At 51.5% G+C, this 16,089-nt stretch overlaps 1 protein-coding gene across 1 annotated transcript in view; it reads right to left on the reverse strand.

Moving 5' to 3' along the window:
* Positions 1 to 10,571, reverse strand: part of TWIST2 (twist family bHLH transcription factor 2) — a 52,844-nt gene extending 42,273 nt beyond the window's left edge. Inside the window, exon 1 of the mRNA XM_086394187.1 lies at positions 9,924 to 10,571. Within this exon, the coding sequence (XP_086250313.1) occupies positions 9,959 to 10,441 (483 nt within the window). The 5' untranslated portion in view covers positions 10,442 to 10,571 and the 3' untranslated portion in view covers positions 9,924 to 9,958. The remainder of the gene's footprint in view (positions 1 to 9,923) is intronic.
* Between the last annotated feature and the right edge of the window lie 5,518 nt (positions 10,572 to 16,089).

A 16,089-nucleotide genomic window follows, 5' to 3' on the forward strand; every position in this document is an offset into this window, starting at 1 on the left:
GGAGTCACACACTTTCCGGTCATTTGTGTCTGAGTTCTTTAACTCAGCATAAAATGTTTCCAAGGTCCGCCTGTGTTGTATGAACAGCCTGAGTCAGAGCGCCGTTCCCTCGGCCGAGTAATACTCCACTCGACAGACAGAGCACAGCACGCTGACCCCCCTCAGCTGGTGGACGTCTGTATCGCCTCCCCCTCTGGCCGCTGCACGCAGTACTGCTGTGAACATTAGTGAACACTTCGGTCTGAACACCTGCTTTCTATTCTTTGGTGTATACACCCAGGAGGAAACGGCTGGGTCCTACTGGCTCTTGGAATGTTGATAACCACAGAGCTATCTGCACCTTACTCCGCCTTTTTAGAGACAAGAAGACTGAGTCCCAGCGAGGCTATGACATGCCTCAGCCCAGAACTGTAGGCCTGAGAGCAGGAAAGCGGTGCCCACTGCATGGCCACTTCCGAGGAAGTCCTACTCAGACGCTCCCTCCCTTAGACACAGGACAATGGGCTTCCCCCAACAGATTCACTTGGAGACCTAACCTGCTCCCACAAGAGCAAAGCCTTTGCTTTCTAATTATAGTCTCCCCAAATAGAAAAAGGCCATGTCAGAGGAGTTCTTTCTAAGGGAAAGAATTACAGATGGTTTAGTCCAGAAACGGTATTTTCACTGAAGAGCAAAACGCATTGTGGAGAGACACGGTGACCACATACAGTCACGGACATTTAAAGCCCTCAGAATTCATGAATATCTGCTTCACCCTGTGAAGCGTCAAGCAGAAGAGAGCTCAGCATGTGAAGGAGACACACCAGCTTTGCCTTCTGTGTCCTCACGTCCCCTTTGCCTCTTTCTGGTTAGAAAAAGTGAGATTATGTGATTAACACTGAATGACACTCGCCGTCACTTTCAAAAAATACACCACACGAGCAGATGGTCTAAGAGCGTGCTTCATAGACTCTGACACGGACACGCTGCCAGGGACAAGCCAGGAGCTGAGCTCCGTCGTCCGTGCAAATAACACTTTATCACCGTCAGGAGCCTGGCCACTCCAGCAGAAGGACACTTCACGAGATGGACAGTGTGGTCGCTCGGCTTCTCTCGGCAAAGCCAGGCTTGTCTGTTTCCCCCGAAACCCTCGGAGGTGGGCAAGTGTCTTTAGATGAGGGGGAGCTTGAAAGTGAAATTTGACGGAGGGGCTGGATCCCCAGGAGAAGGAAATAAATGCTGAGTTCCCGGTGCCTCCGGTTAACCTTGGCAAAAACCGAGCCATACTGGGCTCACGCTCAGGCATCCGTCCGCATGACCTGAGGGTGGATCAGGAGCAGGTCCAAGACCCGTCCAGTCCAGCTGAGCACTGCAGAGATCCGCATTGTGGAGACCGCCACCTGGGGTCCCCACCCCTAGGCGGAGGGACAACCCTGGCCACAGAGCTCTCAGGGACCTCTGCTTTCTCGGGCACCAGAGGCACCCAGGGATGGGGGCAGGGTCCTGCAGTCGGGGGCCACCTCTGGGACACCTCTGATGCCGTCTGGGGTGATGCTGAGCTCTGGGGGCACGTGGCAGGTGAAGGCTCTTCAGGTCTTCATTTAGAGGCCCTGCAACCTCTGGCCTGGGGTGTCATCCCAGCAGGGCTGAGGGGGCCCTATTGGATTTTACAAAGTTCCACCTTCTGGGAAGACCAGGAGGGTGTGGCTCTGATAAACCACTCTTTTCTAGGTTCCTGAGGGAGCCTGGGGGGTGGGGGGGTGGGGGGGTGGCGATGGGTCTGCAGGGACCAGCAGAGGGAGGTCCAGCTTCTGTTTCCTTCCTAAGGGGCCTCAATCCTCTCGATCGCCCTATTTTCATGTGAAATTCTCCACACACCACTTTTCCTATTCACACCTTCGCCTTCTCTTTTTCTTTGCCACTCCTGAAGAAGTTACCTTTGTCGTGTTATAAAGCTCTAAGTGATTGGCTCAAGCTTACAGCATCACTGGAGATGCGTACAAACACTGAATTACTCAGATACAATTGTTCAATGTAATAAAACAAAAGTGGATGTAGACAATAGCGATCTTTGAAATAAGCGGATAAATATATCATAGTCCCTGCTTTTTGCTTACTGTTTAATTAAAAGAGAATCTCTATCCTCAAAAAATTGTCTTAAAGAGACTTCTGGAACTGGCAATAATTCAACATCCAGCAAAACAGCCTTGACGTAATTCCGCCCTTAGATACCTGACTGTGTGGACTCTTGACACGAGAGGGAGGTAAGTGGAGATCCCGTGCAGCGCTGACACGGGCTCCACGGAATCCCAGCCCCGCACGCTCCCACTGGTGGGATCACCATGTGGTCCATGCAGTTCTGGCCGGCTGAAGCAGGTCATTTTACACAAGAGAAATCAACAAAACAGGACACAGCACGCTTCCTGGGGTACAGATCTCCACTGGGGGACTTCCAGTATCAGTGAAGCAATTTTCCTAGAAAATGTGAGCAACAATCGCTAAGGAGAAGGAGTCGCCAAGCACAGGGGTGTGTGTGGCGGGGGCGGGGGGATCTGGCTGCAGATCTATGGCTGAGCCCACTGGACTTCCAGAACACCCGGGACCGCTCAACTCGGAGAACCTGAGGTGCACGCTTATTCCCTGTGCCCGAGCGTGAGACTGTGGGGATGTGATGATGGCCTTCGCGCTCCTCCTGTCTCACCTGCTATGATACAAAACCTTTATGTGGACTCCAGTCAATAATCGTGATAGATTTCAGCTAAAGAATAAGCATAAGAAAGGGTGTGGGGTTGTGGGAGTCGGGGAGGGGGAGGAGCTGAAGAAGAAATGCTCACAAGACAAAGAAAAAATGTACAAAGGACCAAGTCTGTCTCAGGTTCCACCTGCGCACACAGATACCATGAAAGAGGACAGCCGCTTGGCTGTTTGCATCCTGAAGACTTTGAACAGTTTAGGCCCCAGCGTATAGTATGCAGTTTGGAATGATTTAAATTCAGGAAAATTAATCTTCAGGGAAGACATTATTTGTCAGTTGAACCAAATTATGTGAACAGAGTGGTTCCATCCCTGAGTCAGGAAGATCCCCTGGAGGAGGGCACGGCAACCCACTGCAGTATCCCTGCCTGGAGAATCCCATGGACAGAAGAGCCTGGCGCTACAGTCCACTGAGCTGCCAAGAGTCAGACACGACTGAAGCGACTTAGCACGCACAGATGCATGTGAACAGAGATGTGTTGATGCTCAACCTGAGACAGAAAATAAGGACTCTTCCTCCCTCCTTTCCTCTCCAATTTGCAGTGAGGCAGGCATTTCCCAAAGAAACAGTCAGCGCCTGTGTGTTGGTCAAGGTGGTCTCATTAAGAACAGGGCTTTCAATGTGACCGGCCCTCCGGAAGTGACCCAGTAAGGATCGATCCTGCTAACGCTGCGGCGAGCTCGCCTTGTTCTTCCTCCATGGACTTGAGTGTCCGAGATCGGAAAAGACACGAGCAGGGAGCAGGCACTTCTGCACCCACGGGGCCAGCAAGTCAAACAAAGCAAACAGCTTTTGACTTCTGATCCCACTGCACTCCCTGCAAACGAATCTACTTCAGGGACTGAGATTAATGAAGGGAAATAGCAGCTCAGTGTCCATTTCTGGGTTTCCTGATTGAAAGAGCACGCTGCCTGCTCGCGTTCTGACTTCCAGGATGCTAAATTAACGCGGAACACACAAAGAAACCCACCGCGACAGCCGAGTCAGAGACGGTAAACCACAGGCCTGTGTTTTCTTTCAGGGAGTTTGTTTATTTCACAAGCTGTCCCTCACGAAGCCCTCACTTGTCTCTGGAGCAGGCAAACGTCTCCTGACTCTCTAAGGAGAGGGAGACTCTCAGAGAGACTGTAACAGAAAGGCCACTGTGACATTTTATTTGTACAGCCACAGAAGACCACAGGAACAACAAAAGCTGGGGCATCTGTTCTCCACGGGGAGGCGGAGAAAGGCTGCCCGCGCCTCCTTCTCCAAGCACAAGGCGAAACGCCCACCCTTAGGTTTCCTTCTGAGTTGCTCTGCCTGACTCTCCAGAGAGACTCTGGCTGTGACCCCTCCAGAAACCTCAGCCCCTGAGGTTGGGGTTGGATGTTTGGTCACCATCAAAGGGTTAATACGAATTAAGGTCTTTGCCCAAATCTTTCCTGCCAGTCATATGCCAGATGTGCATGTCCAGAAAACCAAATGCAAACTCTCCATCATAAACAGCGAGAAAAAGGAATTTAATGTCAGACGACTCAGGTGACCATTCCTCCCACCCCAAAGATGCAGGTGGCTATTTTCAAGGCTGAATATAAGCTAGAAAGAAAGGAGTATTTTTCAGAATAACCGAATTTGATGACTTAAAGCTCGTTGGATTCAACCCCGCCCTTCATTCAACCGACGGGAAATTCTGGTCTAAAGAAAGGAGAGACGTGCCCAGTTTTAGAGGCACCGCTCTTAGGATGGGAAAAGTGAAATGACCATTCCACAGGAGCTGTCACGAGAAGCTGGGTCATCTTAGTCTTTCCCTGATCAAGTAACAGGAAAACAAAATGATGGGAAGAAACTGAGCAATAAATAACAGCCTCCACAGACACCATGCCTCAACTCTCCCAGTCAGGTCCCTTCTTACACATAATCACAGGATCATATTATTCTGAACGAGAGAGTTGTGGATAAAATAATACAGATATTCAAAGCACGAAAGACATTGTTTTGATTCAAAATGACTCTCTTTTCAACTAACCATGAAACATTTCTCTTATGTCGGAATAAAGTTACATGTTGACTTTTCCAATTTCTGATTTGAGTCTGCTCTTAGCGTGACAACTGCTAGCAATCACGGGAGAAAAATCCCACCGTGCCTTAGTTGACATCAGCATGAAAATCATACTGTTAATGTCACCGTGTCTCACTCCAAAACAAACATTAAATTAAAGCTCATTTAATACAACTAAATTGCATTCAAAGACTTACTACTGAACCTACACACAAAATATGTCCCTATTAACAACAAACAAACCCTAATGTAAAATAAACATGACTGAGTTTAGGATTTGATACCTGTCTGTCTTTCTTTTTCTCTGTCTGTCTGTCTCTCTGGGTCTCTCTGTTTCTCTCTCTCTCTCTCTCCCCACCCCTCAACTGTGTATGACTCCAAATACTAACATTTCAATCTCTCCACTTCCTGGATGAATAATTTGATAAGTCATTGCCTTTAGAACAGTTGTATGTGTGAGAGAGAAATGTAAGTCAATATAGACAGTTATCTTACAAGCAAATGTCATCAGTTTCAGACTTAGTATCTTTCAAGGAAATGTGTCAGTTTCGATGAATATTTCCTAAAATTCCTCTGAAAAATATATTCTTGATTAGCATAGGAATAAATATATGGATTGGTATTTCTCCTTCAGATTTCTAGGATTTTTACTCTTTGTTTCTGAATGATAAGGAACCACTTCTAAATAGTTACACGTTGAAAATATGAGCAGTCCCCTTATATTCTGAAAAGTGCAATAATGCTAATGACATCAGGAAAAAAGCTCAAAGCGTATTTTTGGCTTATTACTCTGAGATGGGTATAATCCTTCCTTATATAATTTGCTCATTTGAAAGAAACTTTTAAAATTCTTGTGGAGTATCTTTTCTTTTGTTGTAAAGTGTTTTTAATTGGGGCATTTTTTACAGTCTTAATTGAACTTGTTACAATTTGCTTCTGTTGTTACACTTGGTGTTTTGACCATGAAGCACATGGGATCTTCACTCCCCGACCAGGAGTGGAACCTACACCCCCCTGCATTGGAAGGCAAAGTGTTAACCACTGGACTTCCAGGGAAGTCCCCTGGAATATCTTTTCTTTCAAACTTTTTATTTTGAGACAATATTAGATTCACATGACGTTGTAGGAAATAATACACAGAGATTCTTTTACATTCTTCATTCCCTTTCCCCCAGTGTAACATCTCAAAAAACTATATACAATATCACAATCAGGAGACTCACACTGATACACTCTCCAGATCTTACATAGATTTCGCCAGTTTTACATGTACCCATGTGTGTATGTGTGTGTGTGTGTGCGCACACACGTTGTGTGCATATTTCATTCTACACAGTTTTATCACATATGTAGACTCAGGTGACCATGTAAAATATGCTTTTAGGCAGTTTCTGCTTTTAGTGTTCCATCTTGGCTTTACTTTTGAGTGCATCCATGTCCGTCTCCCTCAGATTCTATGTCTACTTTATGGCTCTCTCTGTATCTTGGCTACGCTAACTTAGTCATCTCTTCTTTGAATTTTATTGCCTCATCCATGAACTCTTTCTCGCAGAAGGCTTTGTTTTTGGTTTGCTTTTTGCAGCACATTTATCCTTTCCCAGGACAAGACACAAACATAAACAGACATTCCAGCATACATTCACAGGGTTTTTTAAGACACCAGTGAGAAGAGATTAATATAAATACTAAGCTTAAAAACTGTCATAAAAGTTCAGCCTTTAAAATTGGCTTATTAAAATATTTGTTTTTTTAAAGCCCAGATTTAAACTGCAGTTATGAGTTATAGTACTCCACTCAGAAAGAGTTTACTTTATGATCTTTCTGCCAGGCGAAAGGGATCTGGCATCTCTGCCGTCTGTCCAAAATATAGAGAAGCAACGAGCATGAAAACTCAATTCTTTCAGGCTCAAGACTTGTCTGAAAAGAGTACAGCCCTCAGAAAACCTCAATAAAGTACTACATTTCAAATGACCTCAAACAGCCACTCTCAAAGTCCCAAGCTTCCAGCCCCCACTCTGGCCAGATGGGCAGCGAGACCTGCTTCCTGCAAGATGGAAAGAGTAACTACAGACATTTAAGGGAACAATATCCAGAAAGGGAGGTCAGCCCTACATCAGATCTTTTCAATGGGTGTTTTATAACAAAATGTTGCCTATATTTCAAGTAGCTGGGTCATTCATTCTACTTCTTCCCGTGACCAAGCAAAAGGTCGATTAGGGTTCTGCATTTCCATTCTCCACAGGCAATTCATTTTCTTTCGAGACCAGCTAGCATTCCGAATGTAGCTGTTGACAGGTATCTCCAAGAAGTCAGTTTTCTGAAGAGAGGAAAAGGCTTACATGTATTGGATGGTTAGAGGGTCACCCTCCGTTCTCCAAAGTAACTAAAAGTTCTTAGGGAAACAAAGCTAGTATGTTGAGAGTAGGGACCTATGGGAAACCTGCACATGGTGCTGAAGTTAGAGAGATGTCTTCTTTATCCACAAAGCACGGAACAGGAAAAACGTCCAGTAAGTAGCCACCTCACCCAGGTGCCTCTGACCATGCACTGGGACTCTGGCATTTATTGAGAAAACGGAAAACTCCTTTAGAGATTTTCTGCTTAGATGAACGCAGATGACTGTCCAAAGACACCTGATTTATTGTGTATTTGCATTTTTAAATACCAGGCCAAAGAAGAAGGTCAGGATAAACGTTAGCACCAGCCAAACTCAACATTTCCTGTGTCTCTTTGTACTAAGGGACAGTTTCGGCTTTTAATAGCATTGCTGCTCATCTCAACACAGACTTTCTCATGTATCTCAGCAGACACTAAAATCGCATACCTCTGATGGGAAGGTCTAGAAAGTCTTTACTAATACATATGCCTATGTTTTAACATTAACATAACCTATGTAGCAACATTTGCAGGAAATCAAACCAATTATGCCTGTATCTACACTCATACAGACGAACGGGTTAAAAACGGAAAGAAAGCAAAAGTTGGTCGAACACGCCTGATAAAAAAAACACGGCAAGTCCAGAATCATCCGTGTGTCAGCAATTTTCACATTTCCCTTCTCGTCCTGTACACTGTGGGCATCTGTCTACTAAGGAAACTGCTTTATCAGACCTAGTCAGTTACACTCAAGTATATAAAAGTAAATAGTGGGTCCCACAAAGATCATTTGCTCTCCAGCTAAATGTGTTTCTCTCTTACATTTTGCAGATTTTTTCCCCCGAGCAAACTCTTTAACGCTTTTCGTTTATTCATTACAAATAATACCTTTCATTGCATATATTGTTCAGTTGTGATCTATGTCTGATAAGTTTCAGGAATGCAATTCTTTTTAAGTGAATTTTAAATGATCCTAAGAAATTCTTGCATTAAGGTAATACCTCTTGCTTTTGCTTTCAATAATTTTCTGGAGGGAAGCCTTAATGATAATTGTGTTGACATTTTCCTTAAACAAGGCTATATATGTGTACATTTTAAAAAGATGACCTTCCTCATCTGTTTGTTCTTATTTTAGATGTGCTATAAACTATGCATGGTGGAAAGGGTAAATGGAATTAACTAATGGACGCTCATAATTTAGGCAGCAAAAACCAGAATTAATGTATTATCCCACTGTAGCATTTTAGTACTCGCCAATCCAAACTTTCTTTCCTGGGAAAATATGTGATTGAGACATTTTCCATCTGCTTTCGACAGAGATCGGAGAAGATCCCCCTAAGTGACTCTCTACTAAAAATTCTTCCAAACAAACAAAAAAAAAGCCTATAAAATAATTATTATCTTAGGGGCCTATTTCACAAATGAATGTTCCGTGGCACAGAAATAAAAACTAAAAAAAAAAAGAAGAAAAAGAAATAAAATCCACCTGTGCTAGAGGAGCCTTTCCTCTCCACAGCAAAAACATGTGCATATATCATAGAGCACATAGGAAAGAAGTGGATATGCTTGGGAGAGTGGGCGGCTGCACGCCCGTGATTAATCTAAATTCCTTCTGTGTGAAGTGGAGACGTGAAGAAAAACACTGCAAGATGAGCAGGAAAGTCCAACAGACCAAGGAGGGAGGGATTTTTAACTGGGCCCTCTCCCCACCAAAAATCGTGAGCCCTTCCTTTCATCGCCCGAGAGAGAGCCACGGTCACAGAGCCTTCTGGAAGGGACAGAACAGCATCTCCGCGGTTAGGGAAGGTCTGAGGGTCTCCAGAAGTGTCTGGTGAAAGGGGGCCGGCGCGGGACACCCCGAGCGCTCCCCTAGAGAAAGCGGGGACTCGCCGGGCTCGGCGGCTGCACTCCGCCGGCTCCCGCGCAGGCCCCCGCTGCACCGCCTCGCCTCCCTTTCCCCTCGCAAACCTGTTTCCCGGCCTGGACCCTTTGGACCGAATGCTCGGCCCCCACCCAGACTCTCGAGGGTCAAAGCTGGGGCCAGAGCCCGCCAGCTCCGAAGTCCACTCCACCTGCCTGCTGGCAGCCGGGGTTCCCCGTGGCGATGTCTGCCTCCGGCCTCCACGCTCGGGTCTCCGCGCCTCCGCCTCGGCCCTGTCCTCCGCCTTTCCGATGCGGACGGTCCTCAGCTCCCGTGCTGCACCGGCCCCGGCGCCGCCCGCGCGGGGCAGGGTCCTCCGGCTTTCCCCAGGCCAACAGAGGCGCCGCCGGTCCGCGCCTCTGCGCCCACCTGGGCAGCCAGGGCGCCGACTGCCGGGTCCCCAAGGCGCGGGCCGGGGTACCTGCACGAGCAGCCAAGGAGAACTGGGTGTCCGCACGACGAAAGCGCGCTGCCTCTCCCCGGGAACCGGGCAAAGCACCGTCAGGCCCGGCAACTTCGCGGGCGGCCTCAGCTCCGAGGGACGCAAAGAACAACTGGTCCTCAGCCCTTTGCCCCAAGCCGGCTCCAGGCAGTTCTGATGTCCATTCCCCCGACGGTCAACCACAGACCTTTACCCACCATTCCCACAGCACCAAGGATGGAAAATAACGACTGTCACCAGTCCGCCCGTTCCCGACCGATACCCTGCCTGGGAGCTTGCCCCAAACCACAGGGGTGCCCCTGGGACCTGGCAGCTTCCCGACCAACCCCCATCTCTGGCTAGGAGGAAAGGCGCACCCCATCCTCGCAGCCGCGGCCTGCGGGCCTGCGCCCACCGCGCGCGCAGCACCTACCCTGGCGCGCCGGTCCGGACGTGGGTGGCGCGGCGCTAGTGGGAGGCGGACATGGACCACGCGCCCTCCATGCGCCACACGGAGAAGGCGTAGCTGAGGCGCTCATGGGCCACGTAGCTGCAGCTGGTCATCTTATTGTCCATCTCGTCGCTCTGCAGGACCTGGTAGAGGAAGTCTATGTACCTGGCGGCCAGCTTGAGCGTCTGGATCTTGCTGAGCTTGTCCGAGGGCAGCGTGGGGATGATCTTGCGCAGCGCGGCGAAGGCCTCGTTGAGCGACTGAGTGCGCTGGCGCTCGCGCACGTTGGCCAGGATGCGCTGGCTCTGCAGCTCCTCGAAGGACTGCGCGCTCGGGCTGCCCTTCTTGCCGCGCTTGCCGGGGGTCGGGCTGCCATCTTCGCTCGACTTCTTGCTGTAGCGCCGTTTCCGGCCGAAGCGCTTGGGCTGCCGCTCGAGCTCCTCCTCGCTGGTGCCCAGGCTGTCCACGGGGGACACGGGCGAGCTGGAGCCCTCCTCCATGGCGCCCGCCCGGCGCGCGAGGGGCTGGGGGCGCCGGGCGCAGAGCGCGCGCCGCTGGCCAAGCCCGCGGTCGCCGAGCACACGCTCCCCGAGTTGCTCGAAAGGCTCTGATTTCAAGGCCGGCTTGTGCAAAACCGAGGTCTCCGGGAGAGGAAGTTATTCTAACTTTTTTGGAAACCCTAGCCGGGCTGGGTTGCTAAATAGTTGTCAGTAGCGAGGGCGGCGCGCTGATTGGTCGCCGCGACCGGGGGCAGGACGAGTTCTGGGGCCTCCGCCGGCCGCCCCCGCCCCCCGGCGCGGCACTTTCAGTTTTGCCTCCCCCTTCGGCCCCGGCCGCGGCGGGCACCCGGGACTGCCCGGCCTTCGCGCGCGCCGCCCGCGCCTCCGCCCCGGGCTCTGACCGCTCTCCGGCCGCGCCGCGGGCTCAGCCGATCCCGCTTTGTCTGCTCCTTAACTGGAGATCGGGCCCCGCCGGGCTGCGGGGTCTCTCCCGCGGCGCGAGGGGTACGGGAGGCAAGTCCTACCCTAGATGCGCTCCCAGGAGGTGAGGACGCGGCGGGGAGCCCCCGGGGACGCCCGGGCCAGTGTGAGCCTTGCCTGTCCCCGGGCGCACAGAGAGTTGGCGAGGTGGCCCGCACGTTCGGCCAGGGGAGGGGGAAGTGCGGGACCAGTGGCCCGGTCCGCGGGCGGGCTGACACTCGAGTGCCCTCGGAGACGCGGCTACCTACGGCCGCGCCGCGGGGATCCTTGGAGGCGCGCGGCCCGCTTTGCCCAGCTGTTACATGGGAGGGGGGTGTCTCACCCCAACTTGCTGAGGAGCCCCGGCCCCCGACGCCCTTCGCAGGCTGTCCTTCTAAGTGGATTAAAACCTCAGCACCAGCGCGCGCCTCCGCTGGAGCGCCCAGTGCCCACAGAGCCCACCTGCCTGGCCCAGCCTGGGGTACGAGAGCCCGGCGAAGGCGCTGGCTAGGCCGCGGGGCCGGGGCTCCCCCTCTGCGAATCGGCCGGGGACGGAGGGAGGTCTGGGGAGGCGCCCGGCCTCCCCTACCCTGGGCGCCTGCGGGCAGCCCTAGCGGCCGCGGCGCGGGGCCCGGCCCGGCTTCAGCGGGCGACCTCGGGCGGGGGCCGCCGGCCCCGCGCCATCTGGACGCCGAGCGCGGGCGCGTTTGAAGTGGTTCGGGGGCTCTTTGTTCGCCAGGCCGCTCTGGCTCGGGGCCTGGAGGTGGTTTACGGCCTGGATGCCTTTGAACCTATTCCCAGGTGAGCCGGGCTCAATTAGGCCCGGGCCTGAGCGGGCTGTCAGGCGAGCCTCGTGATCAAGAGCGCGCTGGGCCCTTATATTGCAGTTGAACTCGGGGCCGGGGGTGCTCGGCCTCGGCTGCTCCTAGGCGGGCCGCGACCCCCGCCTTAGGAAACCCGAGGGCGAGGGCTGTGCTTGCGGCCGGACGGCTCAGGGCGGCCCCACAGCCGGCGATTGCGGGGCAGAGCAGCGGGGCGAGGCCCAGCACAACGCGGCCGCGGCCCGGCTCTTTGGGCTTGCAGCTTCTCCCGGGCGGGCCCGCGGGCCGCAGGGTCCTAGGACTGCAGCGTCCTGGGAGTCGCCGCGCCCCGTCCGCCCCGCCTGACCGCCCGCCCCCTTCTCCAGCTCTGCTATAGCCCTCACATTATCTAGAGCAGCGCTTTCCCTGTCTCTTTAAAAAAAAAAAAAAAGTCTAAAATAAAAACTTAAGGAACAAAAGAGAGGGCGAGAAAGGCCCAGGGAGCGATCTGGCCTCGAAGGGCCCCAGCCTCGCCGAGGCTTGGCTCCTCTAAGGACGGACGTTGGCCTTCCAGAGACATTAAGGACTTGCTGCTCTTAACCTCCTCTGTGTCACTCAGTGTGGGGAGTCAGTGCCAGAGCACCGCTTCCGCCCAGCTTAAATAAGTCCGGAGACATCCCTCCGCCCTCCGCCTACCCTTGAACCCGGCGGTCTAAGGAGAAGAGGAGTCGGCCTGGTAGCCTGCTCCACCGGGCTGTCTGTCTCACTGCGCTTGGGCCTAAGAATAATGTCTGGCAGTTGGGGTCTAAGAGTCAGTCGTGTACCTCAGCTGCCGCAGTAGGTGGAGTGGGCTTGTGAGGGGCTGACAACTGGTGTCCAAGTAACACTGTTGTGCACAGGTAAGATTCTCCTGTAGGAAAATACGCTTTAAAAATTTCTCCTTGAAAAGTTGCTCAGGAGGGCACAGGACAAGCCCTCATTATGACACTTGTGCCCTTGCCTTGTACACTCGCATGCTAAGTCGCCAAGTCGTGTCCGACTCTTTGTGACCCTGTGGACGGCAGCCCACCAGGCTCCTCTGTCCATGGGATTCTCCAGGCAAGAATCCTGGAGTGGGGTGCCATTTCCTCTTCCAGGGGATCTTCCCAGTCATAGCACAACAAGGCTTAAAAGCATGGTTCCCGCTGTACACGGTGGGTATGGTGGAGAGGTAGGTGCTCACTGTCCTTTGCATCCTTGTTCTCCTGTTCCTTCCTGAATCGCAGGGGATGACAGGCTGCGAATGACCTCGCTCGGCCTTTGGCAGCCCTGGTCTGCAAGATGTCATCTCATGGGGTGTGGGAGGGACGAGGGCCGCGGCCCTGCCTACCCCGTCCTTGGTGAGCCCAGGGTGGAGGTGTTTGATTGCTCCTGGTAATGCAGTGTCTGGTCACATCTAGAGGGGAGGGAAGGCGTCACTTTTCTGGCGCGGAACCCAGCAGCCCGGGGGGCTGGCAGAGGTGGCGGTGGCAGTCGCTCCCTGATTCCAGCCGGGTTCTGGAGCCAGTTTTCCTGATACGGTGAGTTAAGGGCTCCACTCCGCACCACAGTTTGCAAGTCAGTCCAAAGCGCTCTACGTAGAATCTGTCATCAGTCCCACTGCAATTATGTCATGGTCCTAATAAGTTGTTTCCCACAGAAACCAGCCACAGCGTGGGCCCTGTTCTCTGCCAAAGAACCCCAAGGCACCCCCACTCTGGACTGGGGTGTGGAAGACAAACACCAGGGCTCTCCCCGGGGGGCCTTGTTTTCTTGACAACACTCACTCGTAACATGAGATAACCCGGGCCTTTGCCGCACATTTAGGAATGCCTTTAAGGTCAAATCAACAACCGACTCACGCTCTGACTTTTTTTTCTTTTCGCGTGGAACATACACACCAAATTTCAATTTAAAACCAACACTGGAAAGATCAACAGTGGCCTAAAAAGAACGGAAAGAGAGAAGAGCGTGTAAGACTCTGGGACAGAAGCCAGTCTCTTCTGCATACACCTTGTTTTGTAGATTTGACTTTGGAACCATGTAAGTGTTCCACATAATTATTTAAAAATTGAAGCAAAATGAGGAAAAAATAGAAATCCCTAAAAAGTCAAAAGCAAAATCAGACAGATGTACCTAATTTTGTATCATCTTGGTGGCTTACCCAAGCAGGCAGGAATAACTGAAGATCACTTTAAACGCTGTGATTTGACTGCACGCATCCCTGGAGGGGTACACTGCAAAGGAGAGAGGAAAGAAGCGCATCAAGTCTGAATCTGTTTTTGGTGTTCATATTCCTAGGAACGGGATTGCTGCTGTCATTCTGAAACTGTGAGCTGAAGCAAGGTATTATGTTTACATCTTTGAGAGTCAAGATTTCCAGCCTAAAAGGAGAGAGATACAAATATACAATGAAAGAAGTAAGAACGTGTCTTGCTAAATTTGCTGGAAATATCAGTGTGAGCTCACTTAGTACTTCCTCTTAAATCATGCATCTGCTGACCCTGGCCATTAAAAAGTCACAGAAGTGTTGAGTGACCCAGGGGCAGAGACCACCACTGGTGTCCAGTTGATGGTCTCTCCTTGAAGAAATAGCTGAACTAAGGGCTGAAGCAAGGTGTGGACAAGGTGGACAGGGTGCATCTGTTCCACTAGAGAGCAAGGGAGCTTTCGGCGACTCCTGGTCTTGCAAGGATCTTGTCACTGCACAAGAGCTTCCCAACCATGGTGGACTGGGCAAAGCTATCATCCAGTGTGGTTCTAGGAGTTGTTGTTCAGTCGCTAAGTCTTGTCCAACTCTTTGCAACCCCATGAACTGCAGCACACCAGCCTGAGTTTGCTCAAACTCATGTCCATTGAGTTGTTGATGCCATGCAACCATCTCATCTTCTGTTACCCCCTTCTCCTCTTGCCCTCAATCTTTCCCAGCATCAGGGTCTTTTCCAATGAGCTGGCTCTGCGCATCAGGTGACCAGAAGATTGGAGCTTTAGCTTCAGCACCAGCCCTTCCAATGAATGTTCAGGACTGATCTCTTTTAGGATTGACTGGTTTGATCTCCTTGCAGCCCAAGGGACTCTCAGGAGTCTTCTCTAACACCACAGTTTGAAAGCACGAAACTTTAATGAGCTTCACTTTAATTCATGACTCAGGAAGGCTTGTTTTCTCTCCCCGTCCCCACCCTTTTTAAATAGTTCCTTTGAGTTCTCACTGCCCTGTCTTGTTGGTTTTTAATCTTAAAATCTGTTACATACATCTTCTGCCCTCTCCTTCCCCCTCACCATCAAACCCTGCTCTTCAGACTTTGCACTTTCCAGTGGAGCCCAGCAGATCCTGTTGACTCTGATGGGTGCAGAGATAATATGATTTGTGGTCACACTCTAATAAAAACATGCACTTTGTTGTACACTGCAGAGAAAAATGAACAGAAGACAGAGGAGTATCAGTACAGGCCTTTTAACTATCACTGACTGTGTGCTTAGCACCGAAGCTAAGAAGGGGAGTAGGAACCCCATAACAGAGACTTCATGATGCAGCACATCGAGGGGTGTGGTGGAGTGGTGAACCCAGGCTGAGAAGGGAGAGCACGGCAGGTCAGGTAGGCTGGGAAAGACATCAGCAAAGGGTGAGCAAGTCCACCAGGAGAGGTGAGGATGTGAAAGAGCAATGGGTGCCCCCACTGTGGGTGGGCTCCTGCAGTTGGGAGCTCAGAAGATCAGTGGCCGGCACTCCTGGTTACAGGTGATACATGTATAGCCTGTACCTGCTTAACCGAAAAAGAATTTGCTCACTCCTCGGGGAGCTCAGGCTCCAGCAGGCTTCAGGGCTAGCTGGACCCAGAGGTTTCAGTGATGTTGTGTCTCTCTGTTCCCTCTCCACCCTGCAGCTGTGCTTCCCTCTGTGTGTGGGCCTCACTCTGTCTTGGTGCAGGGGGGCCTCCCCCTTCTGCCTGAGGGTGACAGGCATCACACTCCAGGGTCATATCCCCCTGGGGTGGCATCGCTGATTCGACAGTTTTCTCCTCTTGCTTCAGCATAAAAGGTGAGCATGGAACCCAATCTGGCTGGACTCCACCATGTGGCTGAGGGCCCTGAGAGTGGGTAGATTCCCCTGGAAGAGACATTGGGCCCATGAGCAAGGCGTGATGCAGCAGCACCATGGATGAAGTTTGGGCCCAGGCTCTCCAGAGTCTCAGAAGAGCAGTTACCAAGGTTGGATTTCCTTCTGAAGGTGATGGAGATCAAAACAGGGTTCTAAGGAAAGATGTGATGACCAACTTTTACTTTGAGAGAAGTTGACAGCCAAGTCGGAGGTGACAGCCAACTGGGAGGCTGTTGAAAAAGCCCAACCAGCTGACCCAGGAACAAAGAAAC

This window comes from Bos grunniens, chromosome 3 (assembly GCF_055505025.1).
Source record: "Bos grunniens cultivar Pamir isolate PY7600 chromosome 3, Bosgru_T2T1.0, whole genome shotgun sequence".
NCBI classification, from domain to species: domain Eukaryota; kingdom Metazoa; phylum Chordata; class Mammalia; order Artiodactyla; family Bovidae; genus Bos; species Bos grunniens.